The sequence below is a fragment of the Carassius auratus genome, chromosome 6 (genome assembly GCF_003368295.1).
Source record: "Carassius auratus strain Wakin chromosome 6, ASM336829v1, whole genome shotgun sequence".
Classification (NCBI taxonomy): domain Eukaryota; kingdom Metazoa; phylum Chordata; class Actinopteri; order Cypriniformes; family Cyprinidae; genus Carassius; species Carassius auratus.
Genome location: NC_039248.1, coordinates 3896186 through 3916603, shown reverse-complemented (window position 1 = coordinate 3916603; position 20418 = coordinate 3896186). Strand labels below are relative to the sequence as shown.

Here is a 20418-nt window from a genome sequence, read left to right as displayed (position 1 = left end):
GGCAGATCCTGTCGAGACACCGAGGGCTTCTCATGGAAAGTAGACCAGGGTTTATCTGTCTGGTGCCATTGATTAATCACTCAAATGACAGTTACATAGTTTCTAATACTGTATGAGATACAAGAGCGTTTTGATCAAGCAAGAACAAACAGATGCCATAGATGTGTGGTTGCAATATGATGTGTTTCCTTAACACGTAAAAGGTTAGTTCACCCAAAAAATGTTAATTATGTCATTAATAACTCATCCTCATGTCGTTCCAAACCTGTAAGACCTCCATTCATCTTCGGAACACAGTTTAAGATATTTTAGATTTAGTCCGAGAGCTTTCTGTCCCTCCATTGAAAATGGATTTACGGTATAATGTCAAGATGTCAAGAAAGGTAAGAAAAACATCTTCAAAGTAGTCCATGTGACATCAGAGGGTCAGTTAGAATTTGTTGAAGCATCGAAAATACATTTTGGTCCAAAAATAACAAAAATTACGACTTTATTCAGCATTGTCTTCTCTTTTCCATGTCTGTTGTGTCTTCTCCTTGTATATACACACACACACACACTGAGGTCTTTACAAAAAAATATAGCTGATTACTTACACAATTTATAGACATAACAGTTGTCTCTTTATATATCTCTATAATATGTCTTGGGCAACAAGATAAATACTTGAAATACTTTATAAAAATCAATACAGCACAATAGATTGTGTGTGAATGTTTTTTCATCAAAATTCAGATCAGTGTCTAACTTCTCATCTGTAAAGTCTGCAATCAAAAAAGTGAGAGATCTCAGTATGAAATACACGGCTATAAAAATGTAACCGCTGAGCAATAAGCACTTTTTCTGCATTAGCATGGTCTTTACATACATTTATTTGCTAAAGACCATACTGTTTTCATCATTTAGTTTTTGGAAGTGCTTGCTTTTTTCCAAGCGCATACAATTATCCCACATGCTGCTCTCTGTATGGGTTTAGCTCTCACATTCGTCAATTCAATCAAATGACCCACCCAGATGGATGAGCTCAGTCCCATCTCTGTTTCTCTTTACGCTACACTAACTCACAGGGATTAGAGCTGCATTCCCACATCCACATGAACCATGTTGAGAGGCTCATCAGAGCAGCGGTGTGTTGATCTTCAGCATGCTATCGATCCGCTCCTCCTCCTCCTCTCTGGGATAATCCGCTCTCTGAATGGACCAACCGGGTCTAACAGAGACAACCAACAGGCTGGGAGGAGCTGTCGTCTCTAACAGAGTCTGTTAAAAGATTTGTCTTTCCTGAGACCCTGCAGTCTGCATTTGCCGCCCCTGATTAATCAGCAGCATAGTTGGGTGCCATAGTTTTGAGGCTTGTTCTCTTGTTCCTTAACCAGCTTTACCAGACTTCACTAGAAAGATCATGCTTGTTTGACAAGCTTCAAGTGAATATTCCTTAAAGGGTACATAATATACACAGTTTCACCTAATCTCATTGAACGGGACTGATAGATCGGTAGGGGTGTTGATGCTAATCCACCACGGGACTCCGGTAAGAAGTGTGACAGGAGACAGGGCACTGTTCAACTCTTTATCTGAAGTATTTTAGGGTTCACAGCAGATGGCACAACATTGCTCCAATTAGACTGGATATTGTACAAGTTATGGCCACAAAGTGTTAAATGTGGTCTTTCTGAAATAAACAGAATAAACAAACATCAGTTTACATCTGCTAAATGTAAATTACAGACGTGTAATGGAACTAACAACTTTCTACTGTCACATTATACATTAATCAACATGAGAGGATTAACGGTAGTGAGCATACACATTTGAATCACTGTATATCTTAAATATAACAACATTATAAACAATGTAAAGTTCGATTACACAAGTTGAGTATTTAAACACAACAACGAAATTAACATAGCTGACCTATAATCAGGAATGATTAAATAAACTTACATTCAATCACGCACATTAACACCTGATGAAAATGGCGCAGCAATCGGCTATTGAAAATGAAAGTGAAACCGGAATAGCGGAACTCACATAAACTAGCGGCACACATTCATAATAATAGTCCTTCCACTATAAACACACATAGGGAATTTAGAACAGCCGCCCCCAGATTAGCATAGCTAATATGTCTAATGATAAATTCCCTAGTCATTGGAGTCCGCTTCACCTCCGTCCGGTAGTGCCGGAAGTCTGACAAGTTTGGCCACAGGTCGTAGGTATAGGCGATCATTGACCTGTACTTGAGCTGACCTGACGTGTCCATCAGCACTGGGTATCAGTTTGACAACCCGACCAATTGGCCATTGGGCTCTGGGAAGCTGCGGGTCGATTATCATGACCACCGTGTTCTCAGCTAGATCTTGAGTTACCCGCTGCCATTTCTGGCGAGTCTGGAGACCCGGTAGGTAGTGTTGTGTAAAGTAAGACCAGAAATGATCGATGATAGTCTGGGAATGACGCCAGCGACGCTTGGACAAGGGCTCAGGGGTGTAGACCACCTGGGGAAGCGAGGCGTCTCGCCGCCCCATGAGAAGCATATTTGGGGTAATTGGATCCAAGTCTGCCACGTCGGATGAAACGTATCCCAAGGGCTTGCTGTTCAGGATACCCTCTACTTCGATCAGTACAGTCTGTAGGACATCTTCAGGCACAGACTGACTCCCGATGACTACTCGCAGTGCAGACTTTACAGATCGGATCTCCCTTTCCCATGCGCCTCCGAAGTGGGGTGCGGCGGGAGGATTCATCCTAAAAGTGATCTGATAGCTAGCCAGCTGCTCCTGCAGTCTGGGCTCCATCTCCTTGAAAGCTTCTCTCAGTTCGGTCTCGGCTCCCCGGAAGTTAGTACCCTGATCTGATATGATCTCAGATGGGGTTCCTCTGCGTGCTATGAAGCGCCTTAATGCCAGTAAGAATGCATCAGTGTCGATGCTGCTGAGCAGGTCAAGGTGAATGCATCTGGTTGTCAGGCACTTGAAGATGACGCCCCATCGCTTCTCCGTCCTACGGCCAATCTTAACCATGAATGGCCCGAAGCAGTCGACTCCAGTAGAGAAGAAGGGGGGTTGGTACAATCTTAGGCGAGCTGAGGGTAAGTCAGACATAATAGGTAGAGTCGGCTTAGCTCTCCACTTCTGACATTCTACGCACTCTCTCTGGTGTCGTTTGATGGCTTGCCTGCCCCTTAGGATCCAGAAATGGCGACGTAGCTCTGCGAAGACCCTATCAGGTCCTGGATGGAGTAGACGCTCATCAAAGTGCTTAACGATGAGTTTTGTCACCTGATGATGGGGATCTAGAACCACTGGGTGTATCTCGGTTTTGCTGAAGCCATCCAATCGCCGTAGCCTACCTCCCACACGAATTAGGCAGAACTCAGGGTCGAACTCGGGTGCAAGCGTGTTCAGACGGCTGGCTGTGGGCACCTGGTTCCCTGATTTTAAAGCCTTGAATTCCTCTGGGAAAGACTCCTCCTGACATTGACTCAAGATAAGAGCTTCTGCACGCCTGTATTCTAAGGATGCTTTACTAGTATCTTGGGCGGCCGCCCCATGGAGGGACCGGTAGGTCGCGTCGACTAAGGCACTCCAAGAAGTATATTGAGATGCATCAGGCATGTCTGGATTTCGATCGTCTGTGACTAATCCACAGAAAACAGCTTTCCTTGTTTCTGAGGTATCCTCTCGGGCCTCTGCCAGGGGCTTGACTGGCCAATGATCTGGCGGTTCACGGAGGAATCCTGGGCCTCGACTCCACATGTCAGAGTTAGCCAGCTCCTTGAGCGTTCTCCCTCTGGTAATATCGTCCGCCGGGTTATTTGAGGAGTCAACGTATCGCCAAGAGTGGAGCTCAGTCAACTCTTGTATTTCTGCCACTCTTGTCCCGACGAACACTTTGTATCTACAGGACTCAGACTGGATCCAGGTGAGCACTGTAGTCGAGTCAGTCCATAATGTCACTGTCTCTATGGCAATGGTTAGCTCCTGTTTGAGAAACTGTGCAAGCTGAGCGCTAGTCAATGCTGCACACAGCTCGAGACGTGGCATCGACAGTTGACGCTTGGGGGCTACCCTAGAGCGAGCCATGACAAAGGTAGTGTGGATCTTACTGTGTTGCTCTGCACGGAGATAAGCCACCGACCCATAGGCAACCTCGGATGCATCGCCAAACACATGAAGGCTTAATTTTGATTTCTCCACATCAAAGTCAGCAGGAAGATAGCACCTTGGAAGCGTGAGCTTATAGAGATCAGGCAGCTCCTTCTCCCATACGGTCCACTTCTCCAGCAGGTATGCAGGAAGATTCGGATCATCCCAATCTCTCGGTTTGTTCCAGAGTCTCTGAACGAGAACCTTGGCACGGGTGGTGAAAGGAATGGAGAATCCTAGAGGGTCATATTGCGTTGCCAAGACCTTATAAATATACCTCATGGTCGGATGATCCTCTGCTAGTGTACGATGCCTGTAACCCAGGCTGTCTTCTAGGCAGTGCCACATTAAGCCAAGAGCCGGCTCCAATGGGTCTGAATGATTTTGCCGTAACCACAATTCGATGCTCTCTGAACGAGCCTTAGATGGGAGGTGCTGGACAACAGAAGGGATATTAGTGGCCCACTGTCTGATTTCAAAGCCCCCGGAGGCTAAGAGAGGCCTCATCTTGTCAATTAGTCGCTTGGCTTCCTCAGCAGTGGGAAGGCTCTGTAGGCAGTTGTCCACATAGAAGCTCCGCTCTATGGACTGCAATACTTCCTCATTGCCGAACTGCTGGCAGCGAACGTGCATCTGCAGCGCGAAGGTGGCGCAGCAGGGGCTGCAGGTCGTCCCAAAAGGCAAGACTTGCCATTCATAGATGTCTGGCGGGTCCTTTCTGGGCATGTTCCTCCAAATGAACCTCAGAAGGGGTCTATCCTCCGGTAGGAGTCTCACTTGGTGGAACATACCACGTATATCCCCACTGATGGCGACTGCGTACTGCCGGAACCGCAGAAGTACTCCTAGCAGTGAGGCACCGAGGGTAGGACCTGGAAGCAACTGCTGGTTAAGAGACATACCTTGGTAGGCAAAGGAACAATTGAAGACCAACCTGTATTTGCCATTATGCTGCACGAGGTGGTGTGGTATGAACCACGACTCCTCGTCTACCTGCTGGCCTTCTGATGGTACCCTCACAACATACCCTGAATCAAGGAGCTTCTGTATTTCAGCTTCGTACACCTTAGCCCTCTCAGGGTCTCTACTCAGGTGTTTCTCAGTGTTCCTGAGGCTGGACAAAACAGATTCCATAGTCCCCTTCAGCGGTGGAGCGTTTGGCGCACGAAGGAGTGGAGTAGCGTAGCGCCGGACTCCGTCAACTTCTACTCGTCGCGTCTTGGTCTCCAACATGTATGCAGCCATCTGATCCTGTTTAGACCGAGTTATAACTTTCTCGCTGCGAGATGGAAGGACATCAAGCTGCCAGAGTCGTTCAACATGCTGATAGACAGGATCTCGCAGTGGTGTAAGAGAAGTGAACAAACACTGAGATGAAGGTATCTGATGTGGGAGCAATCCATCTGGTCCCTGGAGGACCCAACCGAGCTGCGTGCGTACAGCGACTGGTCCGCCCGCTGGGCCCAATCTGATGGGCTCCTTTGGGGTAATTAATGTAGGATAATCAGACCCAATTAAAATTAAGGGTTGGACCCTAGCGAAAGATGGAATGGGGATCCCTCTGAGATGGTGATAACATCGCTGGAGCCTCTTGATGGGGTAGGTTTGCTCGGTAAGCGTGAGGAGAGGCGCGGTGAAGATACCTGTAAGGCTGTGCTTCTCCTCTGGCCTTGACTGTGGGGAAAGCAGCAAGTCAATTGACTGCCCCTTCAATTCTGTGATGTCATGTCGGATGGTACGAAGGGCCATAATCTCTTCTCTTCCATCAATACCAAGTTGCTGGACAGCTGCAGGAAGGATGATACTCCGCTGAGCCCCATCATCCAAGATAGCGTAAGTTGAAATAGACCTCTTGCCTCTCCACAGAAGCACTGGAACTACTTTCAAGTACACACGACCCGTGAAACTAGGAGAAGTGAGATATGCACGCTCGTGAGAAGTTGTCAGCAGCACACTGCTAGGACCATCCTGGGCAATGGAATGCAGCACTCCGAGATGTATATTACCACAATCCCTGCAGGGCTTCTTCAGAGTACATTCCTCCCATTTATGACTTGTGCGTCCACATTTCCAGCATCTTTTCCCATCCTTTATCCACTTCAGAATCTGATCAGGTGAGCACTCAGTGATTTTGCTACACTGTGACAGGTAATGCTCCTGACTCTTACAGAACAGACACAAACGCTTCAGTCTCCTGGCCGATGACTGAGAATTAGCAGCATTGGTATGGACAGACTGCCCTGTGCTAGCTTCCATGGGCTGTTCACTTCCATGATAGACTGCAGTGGATCGAGTCTGGGGCTTGGGTACAGACTGGCGGTCCTTACGTGAGACCTGTACTCTCTCTGTCTGGTAGCGCTGCACCATCTTGGTAGATAAACGCTGCGCTTCCGCCTTGACCTTCAACCAGTCAGCAAGGTCATGCAGGTTATATGGATTTAGGCTGTCAGTGTGCAATCGGCCTCGTAACTGTAAATGCTCTATAAAGCTGTCTCGGTAGTGTTTGGGCAACTTACTGAGTAATCTATCGACATGCCCTGTACAAGAGAGCTCTCGGCCCTGTGGCCCCTCGAGTGACATCAGCATACCAACTAGTAAATCAACATTGAGTGCAAAACTCTGAAAGGCCTTTGCATCACCAACTCTAATATCAGGTGAGTTCAGCAGGGCTGCGATCTCGCTCTGTGCCAGTTGATGAGGCTGGCCATACTGTCGTTGCAATGCTATCATAGCTGCCATATAGGGCGCAGGATGATGTCGGCATGCTTGGGCAATTAACCTAGCTTCCTCAAGAACCAACTGCTCCATCAGTACCCTGTATTTATAGTGCTCTGTAAGCTCGGTGTGAGGATTGAGAAGATTATCCAAGGCCATCTTCAGGTCTGTGAACTCCCTCTCACTATCGTTCACAAGCTTAGGCAAGGCTGGAATGGGAACTGGTTGTAGCTGGGGTGTAACTGGCAGAGGCTGGTAAACCGGAAAAGGAGGTGGTGGTTGGCAAACCACTGAAGGGGGATACCCAGGCTGCACAGGAGTGTGGACGGGAGGCTGAGCAGGGTGATACCCAGCAGTCTGTAGAGGAGGGCGATACGGGTCAGAGACAGCGAACGACTGCCGTGTGGCTTGGCTCGGCATGTGAGCCTGTAACTGATATACAGGGGGTACTAAAGGCCTATACGCTGTAGTGGTCAAAGGCAGCTTCACTGAAGTAACAGTATGTGGCAGTGATGAGGTAAGCTGACATGTAGAATCTACTGTGCTGAACAGAACCCCCTGCTGTGGCGTTACATGTGGTACAGATAAGGGGGGAGCACCACGATATGTCGAAGTAGTACCATATGCAGCAGGAAGGGTGCCTTGTGTTACGTGCCACAAAACTGACTGCTGAGAAATATCAATGTGGGCTGTCTGAGCTTGAAATGACTGGCCTAAATGCGGAAGCAGGACAGATGAGACTGCAGTAGCCTTTGGTCTGACTACAGGTGGTGAAGTAGTTTGGGCTCGTACATCTACCTGGAATATGGGTGATGCAGCACCACTACTGAATGAATCACACTCGGATGGGCTGTGATACCCTGGAGGAGCTACTGAAGAGCTAAGATGACCGACAGATCTCTCAACATCCAACTGATGACTCATAGCGGACACTTCTCCATACTGCACCAGCGATAGATCACCCATGGGCAGCTGCTCCACAGTCGAGACTGGCTCAGCCTGTCCACTGAGGTCGAACTGTGCTGCGGGAGAATCCATCCTTGGTAGGTGGTATGAACTTTCGTGAAGAACAGGGTCTGGTATGAGAGACTTCGGCAAGGCTACATCATAAGCTTGCAGACGTGTGGAAAGCTGACGTGCTCTCGCCTGTGTGCGAACACCGTATGTCGTATCAGGGGAATGAAGTAGGCTCTGTTGCTCCATATCACCGAAGTGAATATAGCATCCGGCTCGAAGGACCAAAATGAACGGGACTGATAGATCGGTAGGGGTGTTGATGCTAATCCACCACGGGACTCCGGTAAGAAGTGTGACAGGAGACAGGGCACTGTTCAACTCTTTATCTGAAGTATTTTAGGGTTCACAGCAGATGGCACAACATTGCTCCAATTAGACTGGATATTGTACAAGTTATGGCCACAAAGTGTTAAATGTGGTCTTTCTGAAATAAACAGAATAAACAAACATCAGTTTACATCTGCTAAATGTAAATTACAGACGTGTAATGGAACTAACAACTTTCTACTGTCACATTATACATTAATCAACATGAGAGGATTAACGGTAGTGAGCATACACATTTGAATCACTGTATATCTTAAATATAACAACATTATAAACAATGTAAAGTTCGATTACACAAGTTGAGTATTTAAACACAACAACGAAATTAACATAGCTGACCTATAATCAGGAATGATTAAATAAACTTACATTCAATCACGCACATTAACACCTGATGAAAATGGCGCAGCAATCGGCTATTGAAAATGAAAGTGAAACCGGAATAGCGGAACTCACATAAACTAGCGGCACACATTCATAATAATAGTCCTTCCACTATAAACACACATAGGGAATTTAGAACACTCATGTTAATCTTGAGTACCTATAGAGTAGTGCTCCATCCTTCATATATCCAAAAAGTCTTTAGTTTTATCATATTTTTAAAAGAAAAATACAGCTTTCTGATTCTTTCTTGAAATAGCCGAGCTCCTGGAGGCGTGCCGTGAGTGGAGCTATAATACTGATGTTTCGTGTTGTTTCCATTAACATATATTCACTTATGTGCTGATTTACAACAAAATACAGAAATCTGATGCAATTGTACTTTAATGGGGTCTTTTAACACAGGGATGGCTCCATGTTTTAATAGCAAACGATTTGCAAATCCAGCGTCGACTTGGGCCTATAAAACATTCGTCACTCAAATGACCAGAACACACAAACACACTTGATACACACTGTTACTGCCCTGGAACAAACTGCATCCCCTGTTCCTGTAACAATGGGTTCTTTTGGAAGCTGAACACGGTAAACTTTCCCAAAAATGCTCTTATTTGGAGACATTCTCGAACAAATCCTATGCAGCGCTGCTGACAATTTTGAAGCGCATCGTCCTGCTCTCCTCCGGTCAATGTGTGTGTGCAGGCGTTCTTTTCCGAGAGAAATGCTCATATAAGGAGTTCCACCATCATCTACGTCATTAGATCCACGATCGAAAAAAAAAAAAGAACTTCTACCAACCCGTCATTCTTATACATTTTTTTTTTTACTTTGGCCATGTTTAGCATGAACATCCATCTCTTTAACACTGTGAACAACTCTGAATACATGAAACACTATTGTACCCCCCCCCCCCCCCCCTTGAAAATAATAATTTCTGAGTAACTTTTCTGGCCATATTTACACTCATATCTATGATGTAAGCCAGTAAGCAACCACACAGAAATGTGCTAAAACATTCAATACACCATAGCAATCACATAGCAGACTCTCACTTAACTGTACTAAAGTTGTTTTATTTTTGGTTTTTGTCATTTGACAAAAGAGGATCCTTTCCAGTAAATGAAGTCAATGTTTTTCACAATTTTTTTCAGAATTTTAGTAAAAAAAAATGAAACCTTTCTAGCCAACATTTTAGTTGACACAAACATATGAGCACAACATTATCTATGAATCATATGTGTTTTAGTTCATTACTGTGGAAAAGCATATTCACAATCTAGTTCAGGTTGCATTTGCATCATCAAGTAAATTAAGTTATTGTTGTGTATATACCAAATTAATGTCATATGCACAGTATAAGGTGAATTTGGATAGGTTATATATAGCAAGCGCTGAGCTATAAAGCACTTCAGTGTTCCTTTGCGTCAATCTACAGCATTATTGACTGAGTTGAACTATCTGTGCACTGCTAGTGCATTGTAAATATCTTGCTGTTATTTTTTTCTCTCATCATTTTGTGAATGTTTTTTGTAATTCAAATCATATCATCGTCATCTCATTATGACTGAAATCAAAGAAACCCTTTGTTAATTAAGCACTTTAGTTTGCCGCTGTTCATTTGTGTCATTCACCGACATTGATTATGACTGGATAATTTGAGACGGTTATATTCTCTGTAGATTTTTCTGCTTTCTTCAGAATTTTTTTTTTTTATCTCACAGGTTTGTGAACTGTGTTTTAATAAAAAATGTATAATAAATGCACTTTTTTCTTTATCTTGTCTCTGTTATCTTCTTGTAAGATTAAGATGTTTGTCAGTAATTTCTCTGAGATTGATTGCACAGAGGGTTTTTACACAGACAAGAACAAAATGTAGTTTTATTCATGACCTTGCTTGTATGACACTATGACACTGTTCCTCTAACTTATTTCTAGAAACACTCAATAAATTCTGGCTGCCAAGGCAGAAGAACATGTTATCTTTCAATCGGATTACTAATGAACCATTTTTCAGAATTAAATATTTCCCCCTTCACTCTCTCTTTCTCTCCTCCGTTCGTATGATAAGGCGTCCTCTCATTTAGTACAGTGATAACTCACTGAGCCATTTTAACCGCATCCCTGAGCGCTTCTTTAATTGACTAACTTTTTAGTATCTCTCTCTCGTTCTCAAGTTATTTAGCATTCATTTCACTGGCAGAAAAGTGAGAGCTGCCAGTATATCTCTCAGAGACAGGCCCTCGACATTAAATCACACACACACACACACACACAACGCAGAGCTCGGTAACAAAACTCCCACTAGTGCAGACACAATGTGCATCAACAGCACTTTGCCTCTGTCAGTCTTGAATTATGTATTTTGTTTGATTTTTTCCCACAGGACAGTTGCAGACATGCATGTCGGTGAGAGAGAGAGAGTGAGAGTGATGCTATAGATCTTGATAACAGTGACACTCTTATCAGAGCACACATGCTCACATAAACGCTCTTGTCAATAGTGAGATGTTAATGTGAGCAATGAGAGTGAAAGGGCCTTCCTGGTAGTTAATTCCAATTCAAGGCCAAAGTGCTTTGATGTGAGATAACTGTGAGCCACCATGATGCCTGCATATTGCACTCATGCAAGAACAAGGAGCTGCCATGCTGTCTTCTGTCTGCACAAATGCCTTCCAAAGGCTTTACAATGACTCTGATGCAACAAAGCTGAGCAACTAACTGACTACCAACAGCACAGATGCTCTGTTGATTTATTTGTTGTCGATGAGTTATTTTCTTTTTTTTTTAAATGGCACACCTTTATTATATAAAACTGTTATCTAATACATACGTTTTAAATAAGATTTTTTTTTTTCAGAGTTTTGGAAAAAAGTCTGCATTTATTTTATTAGCTTATTTATTTATTACAAAAAGAAAAAAAATGCAACAAGTTGGAAATTTTACAGCTATGATAAACACCATGCAGAAGAATTTACTTGTATTTGTCTTTTTAGTGATGTTTTTAAGGCAATCACAAGTTAAACAAAAAAAGCTAGTGTAGAATATTATCTTGGTGACAGTTCACTATAAATCCTATATTGTTGAGCTCTGGTTATAAAACATAAATAGGGACTAAATGAAATTGTAATTTTTACTTGTCAGCATTGCATCCTTGATTTGCCTTCTCTGTGGAATTTACATATTGCTTTGGATTTTGTCCACAATCTTGGTTTTGCAGCCTATATTGTGGAACAGCTTGTGTGTTGGGCCTTTGAAGCATTTCAAGGTTTTAATAGTTTTGGAAAAAGAGAAAGGAGTGCTCTCCCCTGCTGTCTTCTCTGTTAAAGCGGAGAGCTCTCTCTTGGGTGCCCATCTCTCTGAGGAGGGACTTGCTATGGCCACTGACCACATTGTTATAATAGACAGATTTATGTGCTCGAGGGACTCATAAAGCTGCTCCCCTTTTCCTCCCACGAGTCACATCACGCCATCCCTCCCTCCTGCTGAACTGCTGTACTATTATAACCCAGCTAGCAGATAGAAACACCTTCGCTCTCTCTTATTCTCTCTGTGAGTGCACTCGTGCATAAGAGGAGATACAGGTGCATTCTAACTGAGCGTGAGACAACATCATGGACAACCCGTCAACCATCACCTCTCACTCCTGTTATACAACTCTTCCAGCTCTAATGGTGATAGATGTGGAACACTTGTGTTCTTGTGCATTATAACGAGAAGCAGGTGGCATGTTTATTCCCCAGGAAGTGTGTCGGCGAGCGTGCATGTGACTGATATCCTGTACAGCTAATGAATCAGAGCTGAGCATGAGAGTGTACTAGGCAGGTCACGACAACAAAACCTCTTGGACACACTGTAAAACATTCAGGGTCAGACAGGTGAGCAAATAGCCGGCACTCTGTGAGGTCAGATACCTGGAGAGGTTAATTACTGTTGTGTCCTGAGGCTGAACATTAACCCAGGTCACCTGTGGGCCACGGCTTTTATGCTAGTGCTAACTTGACTGGCTAAATCCTCTGAACTCATAACATCACTCGCTCAGAAGTTCATAACGGATGTCACTGTCACAGCTTCTCAAGCGCAAAGTGCCTATTCCCAAATGTAAGCGTCAGGATATTGATTGGTGGCAGACGGTATCATTTAATTGGTTGACGGCACTCTCTCTGGCCCTCAGCGTTTAATCAAATCCGGTGCATTTATGAGATGCCTCTGAAATCCCAATTAATCAAAATACAACAATCAATGCGCAGCAGTGTGTGCAAATCCTAAACCAGCTACTTTAGGAGCAACTCCCCCAAGTGCTGCATGCCAGAAAACCAGAGGATTTCAAAGATGTTATGATTGTTTCATTATTTTAGGCTTTTATTTAACTCAATGAAGGCCTTCCAACAAACATGTTTGACATTGACTCTTTGTATAGGGAGAGATTAACAGTTAGTAACTGGTTAACAGTTAGTATAGCATGATACCCGATCATGTTTTGAATTTTTTTACTTATTGTTGTTGAATATTTGATCTCAACACAGTATATATCAAACTTTTGGTATGTAACTCATCCTACAGCATTTTGTGCTGCAATCATGAATTTTCTTTAAGATTCTTTAAAATATGGATGCACGATATTATCAGTTCAATATCGGAATCGCCGATAATGGCTTAAAATGTGAATATCGGCAGCCGATATCTTTGTCAGATAAGAGGATTAATTCACATGTGCTTAGGGTGTACCAGCAATTAGATCTCGCCAGCAGTGTGGTCATTTTTGAAGCAAACTTTTGAGAATTTGAGAATGCAAGTACAAGATGATGTGTTCGATGTGTGATAGAGTAAACAGTTAATAGCACGTGCAGTAGCAGCATCCCCCGGACCCTAATTATGAGCTTTAAAGATTTTTGACAACTATTTTGCCTTATACCATCTATAACTAAATCTTAAAATAATATTTTAAGGTTACTACTTCATCTTTTTGGGGGGAAAAATGAAAAAAAAAAAAAAAAAAAGAAGATATTTGGTTGATTTATAAATATTTTCAAAGCTTTCAATGGGCATTATAAAATAACTTAATTATTGTTTATTTAATTCTAACATACGTTTTTGTTAAAAACTAACAAAAAAAAAAACAAAAAAAGTTTATAATTTCCTCACAGGATAAACTTGGTGTTGTTTCCAAATAAAAGGAAATTTATCGGCATCAGCTACCTGCCAAAAACAAGTTGAAAAATATTGGTATATCAGATATTGGCAAAATCCAGTATCATGCATCCTACTTTAAACCATGTGTCTTGTTGAGTGTGCTGTTAATTTATGTAAGCAGATGCACAATTTATACCTGCTGAATGGAGAAACAGGTGAAAATATTCCATAGATTTGTATTGAGGGAGGAATCTAAGCCATGTTCAGAGACCAGATCACACAGATTGAAGGTGCTTTTCATGCAAGATGTGAAGAAAAAAAAAACAATTACTTCCAGCCTCATGGAATACCCTACTAATTGCATAAATCAAGTAAAAAATTACAAAATCTAGATTTGAGTAGCCTGTACTTATAGTGAATCCGTTTCTTTAAAAGCAAAACATGACATTCCTGAGTTATTTGTTCTTTGTTTTGTATCATTGGTGAAAATGTCATAGTTATGTTACATTTTTCACACTAATTTGATGGCAATAACACCATCGGATGAGAACAAAGCTTAAACTGAATTGAGCTTAATGAAACTATTGTATATTCTGTATAGCTGCTTTACACCTGAATGGACTTTTTTTATAACTGATGAATATTTTGAGGCATTGACACAGTTATTGAACTGGAAAGAAAAGCATGTGACACGTGGCTTGGAATTTGTGCTCTGGATTTAACCCATCTGTGCACACACACAACAAACACACACACATTCTGAACACACACACCTCATAGCCAAATGCTGTGGCACCTGGGGAGCACTTGGGGATGCGGTGCCTTGCTCAAAGGTCTCACATGTTTTCTCACAAAGGTTTACACAGTTATTGAACTGAACTGAATCAACACTGAATCACTTGTTCTGAATAATTACTATTTAAAAAATAAAATAAAATCAAACAACTTTTTATAGTTCTTTTACCATGAAATCAAAAGTCATTTACTCACCCTCATATCTTCCCAAATTTGTATGACTTTCTTTCTTAAAAAACATAAATGTTTGTGCATCCCTTATCAAGATATTGAAGTTATTGTTACCCCAAATATGTCATTAGATCTCAAATGTTCCTTAAATTTGCATCGTACTTGTATTTAATTACCCTTAGGCACAGGACCAATTACATTATGGCAAGATTCAATAGGCAGATGTGTGAATGAGATTTAAGAACTGAAGTTTTTCAGTAGTTAGAAAGAAAGTCATATGAGCTTTGAGTGTCATGGAGGAGAATAAATATGACATAATTAGATTTTTTTTATTTTTATGAACTATCTATTAAAGCATTTTTTTCCTTTTATACAGACCGCATACTCTTTCCTGTGGTTGCTGCCGATCTATTCCAGTATAAACAAGCACCACAGCTGATAATATAAAGTCATTTCATGTCTTGAATAAGACTCATGTGATAAGTATGAATCTGGACGATTGATCACAGTTAATGTTATTTCCAGAATCACAGGTTCAGTTTCATAGAGCCAGGCGATGGGATGTGCAGTTCATCACATCCTGGCATCTGGGGCGCTTTGGACCGGTTCACTGAAGCGCTGGGTCACTCATGGCTAATCATTAACTCATTATTGTGTATCAGGCTGTAGATCAGCTTTAACTCCAGTGCATTTAGAGCTCTGACAGTTTTATGGAGGCTTCAGAATACGTCTGTACAGAGCAATAAAACACTCCGAATGGAATCTTGGAATGCTGTGGGAATGTGACGTTATGAATAGACTGTGGTCTTTCTGGCTTGCCTTCAGTGATTCAGACTTCCTGAAATGGCCAATTGTGCTAATGGCTTGAGGTGTTCTGCTCTACTGGGTCATTTGTTCCTCCTTGTAGGCTTCAATAGCTGCATCCTTCACTAACCTTTGATTGATTTCTGATTAATTTTTAAACTCTACTCATCTTCTCGAACCTAATAAATCATTTCTTGATACACTTGAATGACATCATATTGTAGACGTGTTCAGTTGACTTGAAGACAAGAAGTCAGCTTTTCAGACATGTAAAGAGCAGATATTGTTGCTCATAAACCTTTCAAACAAATACTAACCCAGCAGGCCAAGCACTGTCAACAGGATCACATTTTCTTTTCTAGAATCTTTTTTCATCATCCACCTTTTTATCTGGTGATGACCTGACTTGCACCTTTGTCTTGGGCCATTAGTAGAGAGCATGCACAATAGCCATGAAACATATTTGCATTCTTAAGGCACAGAATATGGGAACTCAAAGTACTTTTTAAATTCTAAAACATTAAATATAGTGCTATATTGCATATTTTAAAGCATTTTATTGTAATGTTATCCAAAACACTTTTATCCAAAGTCACTGTAAGTATGCATGCATCGGTATGTATTACATAACAAAATATTAATCAAAGTTTGCATTAATTTTCAAAATAGCAAACCCACTTTTCAAACAAGAAAAAAAAGAGATTTTAAAAAATAAAACAAGAAATATAGTGTCATATTACATATTGATAAAAGAATAAATATATTTTGTTATGTAAGGCAGTAAAATGCATTTATGCATTTGGCAGATCAACAATAAAACTGCAGTGTATTCAACTTGCTCTGCTCATGCAATATAACTAGTTGTAGATTACTTGCATCTCAACCGCAGAGCACAGGAGGATTTCTCCTCTCAAATCACTCTGTGTGGTCCACATCTCATGCTGCTGTTGCATTTATCACACACTCCTACATTCTCTTTATCTGTCGTTTTCACCCTCTCATTATATGCAGCACAGTGCCATCGCTTTCCTTCCCTTATTAGTGTAATCACACCATTAACTTCGCTGTTGATACTTTGCTCTGGGGGCCAAAGTTATTTCGTAAATCTTTTATGGCCGCGCCACAGGATGTTGCAATAGCGTGTCCTGAGGGGCTCATCTCTCCTCTCTTGTTAGATTTTTTATCTTAACTCACATACTCATGCACACTTTTAGCTCTCTCACTCTTGCCACTTATAATTAGTTGCAAGGGTGATAAAAGTCTTTATTCCCAGATCCCCTTCTGGCCACATAATCCCATAAACGCCACACAACACACTGAGTGCTTCCCTCAGACAAAGATTTAGAAAAGTTTATCGTCAGTATGCTGGGCTCTGTATGCAGAAAGAGGAGCTAAAAGCTCCTGCATTGACCTCAGGAATGACTGCAGTAAAATCATGGAGACCAGGGCTGTGAATCAGTCAAGGTCAAGATCTGTCTCCATGTTTTGTGTTATCAAGTTGTATGTGGGGTATTGCCCTGTCCTGCCACCCAGAGTTTTTAGTGCTGTTTGTGTGTGTAAATGCTTTGTAAAGAGATGGCATTGTTGAGTTTTTGAGTGTCTGAAATGGATTGAATTCAGACTGATAGCTGAGGAACAGTGAACTTGTTATACAGCGCTGAGTGAATCTCTTGATATTTTTCAGCCTTTTGGTGACACACAATAAATATCTTGATATTTTCATATTTACTCTGAAGTGGCTGGGAAGGGTTTCTCTCTCTCTCTCTCTCTCTCTCTCTTCAGTCAGATGAAACACAATTTTAACCAAACAGCAAGCTGGATTTCTTAAGTAAATGTCTATTGTTAAAAGTAGTCAAGTCATCTTTTTCACACTGTTTACTAACTGAAACAATATATTGAATAATTTTATTTTATGATCATTATGCACTGATTTAACCATCCATTTTAATACATGTCAGTATTTCAGTACATATAATTTTATTTTAAAAGGCACAAAGAGACAATTTTGCTTTATGATGCAATTGATTGAATCGATTCATTTGGAACAGAGTTTAAACTGATCCATTGATTCATGAATCAAACATACTGACTGAACTGGCAAATTAAAAATAAAACTATTATGATTTACATAATTATATATGAGTTACAATATTTGCCATGTTGCTTAATCAATAAGTCTCCAGTAAAATCATTGCAAACATATTGTGAATATTTGATATCGACCTACTCGCATTATGTCTTTTACTCTTTTTTGTAAAAAGACTTTTCCTGGGTGATATGATTTTGAAACCTTGTTTTGTATGTATTACGGTGTGTATTTGTGTTAAAAAGGAAAAGGAAGCACACCAAAGTGCTTTAGGCACCTTAATTTTCCTCAGTTTTCTCTGTTGAGACAATGAGCCTCCATTCCTGCCTTTGCTCCAATATTTATGGCCTTAGATCCGTTTCCCTCTTTGCAAATTCCTGCCACAGCACAAATCTCCCTCAGCCGCTCCACAAATCTCCTAGCATCGCACAACACTTGAAAGCCACAAATCTCGCAGGATTGCGTAGCTGCAGGGCGACCGGTGGACCGTGCTTTTGCACCTGGCTGCCAGTGATGAGCTCTATCACTCTGCATGAGCCAGAATTCCTCTTCCTGTCTATCCATAAATGCCATCAGCTATGAGATGAAAGCTAGAGCTTTAAATGCATGCACAATCTTGACATGTAGGATAGCTTGATGCCACATATGCTGCCAGGCATGATTTTGGACACACTTGACTGAATTTACAGTATATATTATATATTTTAAAAACCTTTTGATGCAAAGGATTCTGCTGAAATATTTGAAATTAGTCTTGTGGGCAAACATAAATTGTAATGATGCATTATTATTAGCTTATCAAATATACTATATGTTATATGAAAGCATACATGTGAACTCTTAACGTGTTTATAAGTATCCCAGGATGCATCTCAAGAAAGCCCCCCCCCCCACCTCATGTTTTGTTTACTGCATTATTCATAATTGTGCATATTTCAATTTATGTTATTAAATAGTTGTCAGGACTTAACTGTAATTAAAAAAAAAAATGTGGAAAGTAGCCATAGTAAGAAATGAGATGTTTAACTCTCCAGAATGAAGTCAGACACAGATGTCTCATTAGCATTGCTGATGAACCACAGTCCCCTTCTTAACTAAAGATCCACCAGTCTTGGCACTTCTTCTCTTTAAGGAAATTTAGATGAACTGTTTGGAATACAGAGCTGGTGTCTATGACTCACTCTGTGCCTCCTTCCCATGGGGAGTGGGCGGATAACAGGGGAGATAAGAGACTGCTGGCCCTCGAGGGTGCTCCTCCTGCAGGATGGAAATTTCATCCTTTCCCCTTCACACCCCCAGAGTCTGCTGTGAGAAGATATCATTCCCTCTTTACTGCATTCTCCCTGTCACTGTAAACACAGCTGACTTGGTCCTGCATCAGACCCAGAGAAAAAATAAAGAGTTTGCATCTGTAAACCGTGGTGAGCTGCTAATGCTGCCACATTAGCAATCTGACACTGTAAAAATGTAGCTCTCGTCAGTATTAGGTGAAATAGACACTGACATTTTAATAAGATGTCATTATTTCATTGTTACGTTTCAGTACTGTACTTCAGTATCTGCAAAAGGATTCAGGTGATGCTGGATCAATTTTGGCCAAAATTAGATAGTGTAAAGCATAATTCACTGCCTTTTGTTGAAAACAGCCTGTAAGTGTGCATACATTATGATATCTAGTTAGGTGGCTCACATGGGTTTGGAGCGGAGCCCAAATGCTTTTGAAGCATCACTTTCATGTTTGATGTTAGTAACAGGTATTTATAATTAAGTTTGGAAATCTGTTTCAATCTTCTCCAAACATTCAGATTAATTTTATTTGAGTGATTTAGATATTATACTGTCAAATTAAATACATCCGTCAAGTGTATGTATTAGATTTTAATTAAATCTTCATCATCACACATTGGTGTGCTTATAGTTACGCAGAGAGATTTCCTTCTTTTTTTACCTGCGTTTTCTCTCATTGCAGGGAAATGTCTCATTCAGTTTATGTAAAGTCACATAAGAATCTTGACATTTGAATATTAACCTCCATTTCAGAGATACAAATGTCATGGAAAGATAATAGTGACACTCTTTGTAACAATATTGATGTGATTAAATGAGCAGCACAACAAACGAGCTCTCCGAACTGCCGCCCTCTCCCCTCATTTGCCTGATTTCATTTGCTTAATTGAATATCCGGCAAGAAATGTGCTTTTTAAATTGCAATGCTGCTGAGGGAAGTACATACACATCAGACTGATGAACTTAAGTGTAGCTCTTTATTAATATTCAAAGAGCATTGATTTTCTAAGTGTATGTCAGATATCACCGCTGCTCTGGCCAGTGTTGAAGGGTTTTCTGTCGAGGCACAGGAAATCTCTAACAACCAATTTCTCCTCTGGGATTATGATAGATTATCCATCAATCCAGAAATAATAAAGCAAGTGCTCTTCTCAGCTATCAGACTATCAAATACTACAGCAAGTACATCATGTTGGGTCTGGAATTAGTTATGAATTTAGGTGCAATAATGCTAGAGTGTAAATGGCCATTCTAGAAGACAAAACACTTGATGAAGATAAGATGACTGGGACATATATTTGATATGTTTGCAGTGGTTTTACTGTCAATAAAATTAAGCAACATTGTAAGTGTAACAGTAATTTTAATGCATTTTTATTTGGCCATGCATGTAATGAGTCATTAATTTTAATTTCCCTTTCTTGTCTCTGTAAATTGTAATAGTTTCTCTGTCATCAAATGTTAAATAGCAAAAATGGCATTTGAGTTGGTTAGTTTGATTCATTTCTTTGATTCAGTTCAAATGAATCATTTCAATGAATCAATTCAAAATTC

The 20418-nt window shown here is 41.2% G+C and overlaps 2 protein-coding genes across 19 annotated transcripts in view; one reads left to right on the top strand and one right to left on the bottom strand.

Moving 5' to 3' along the window:
- The window catches only part of LOC113091140 (receptor-type tyrosine-protein phosphatase F-like), a 204520-nt gene that overhangs the window by 50332 nt on the left and 133770 nt on the right, over nucleotides 1-20418 (top strand). The window lies entirely within an intron of this gene.
- LOC113091129 (uncharacterized) lies at nucleotides 1458-8724 on the bottom strand. Of its 2 annotated transcripts, none has more exons than XR_003287287.1 (2): nucleotides 1945-8724; nucleotides 1458-1672 (listed from the first exon to the last, which is right to left on the bottom strand). XR_003287287.1 is itself a non-coding variant. In XM_026256576.1 (2 exons), the coding sequence occupies exon 2, from the start codon at nucleotides 8064-8066 to the stop codon at nucleotides 2145-2147; it is 5922 nt and encodes a 1973-aa protein (XP_026112361.1). In that variant the 5' UTR covers nucleotides 8067-8304; nucleotides 8577-8724; the 3' UTR covers nucleotides 1458-2144. The 2 variants fall into 2 exon arrangements, 1 of the variants encoding a protein (XP_026112361.1); XM_026256576.1 differs by having other exon boundaries at nucleotides 1458-8304; nucleotides 8577-8724.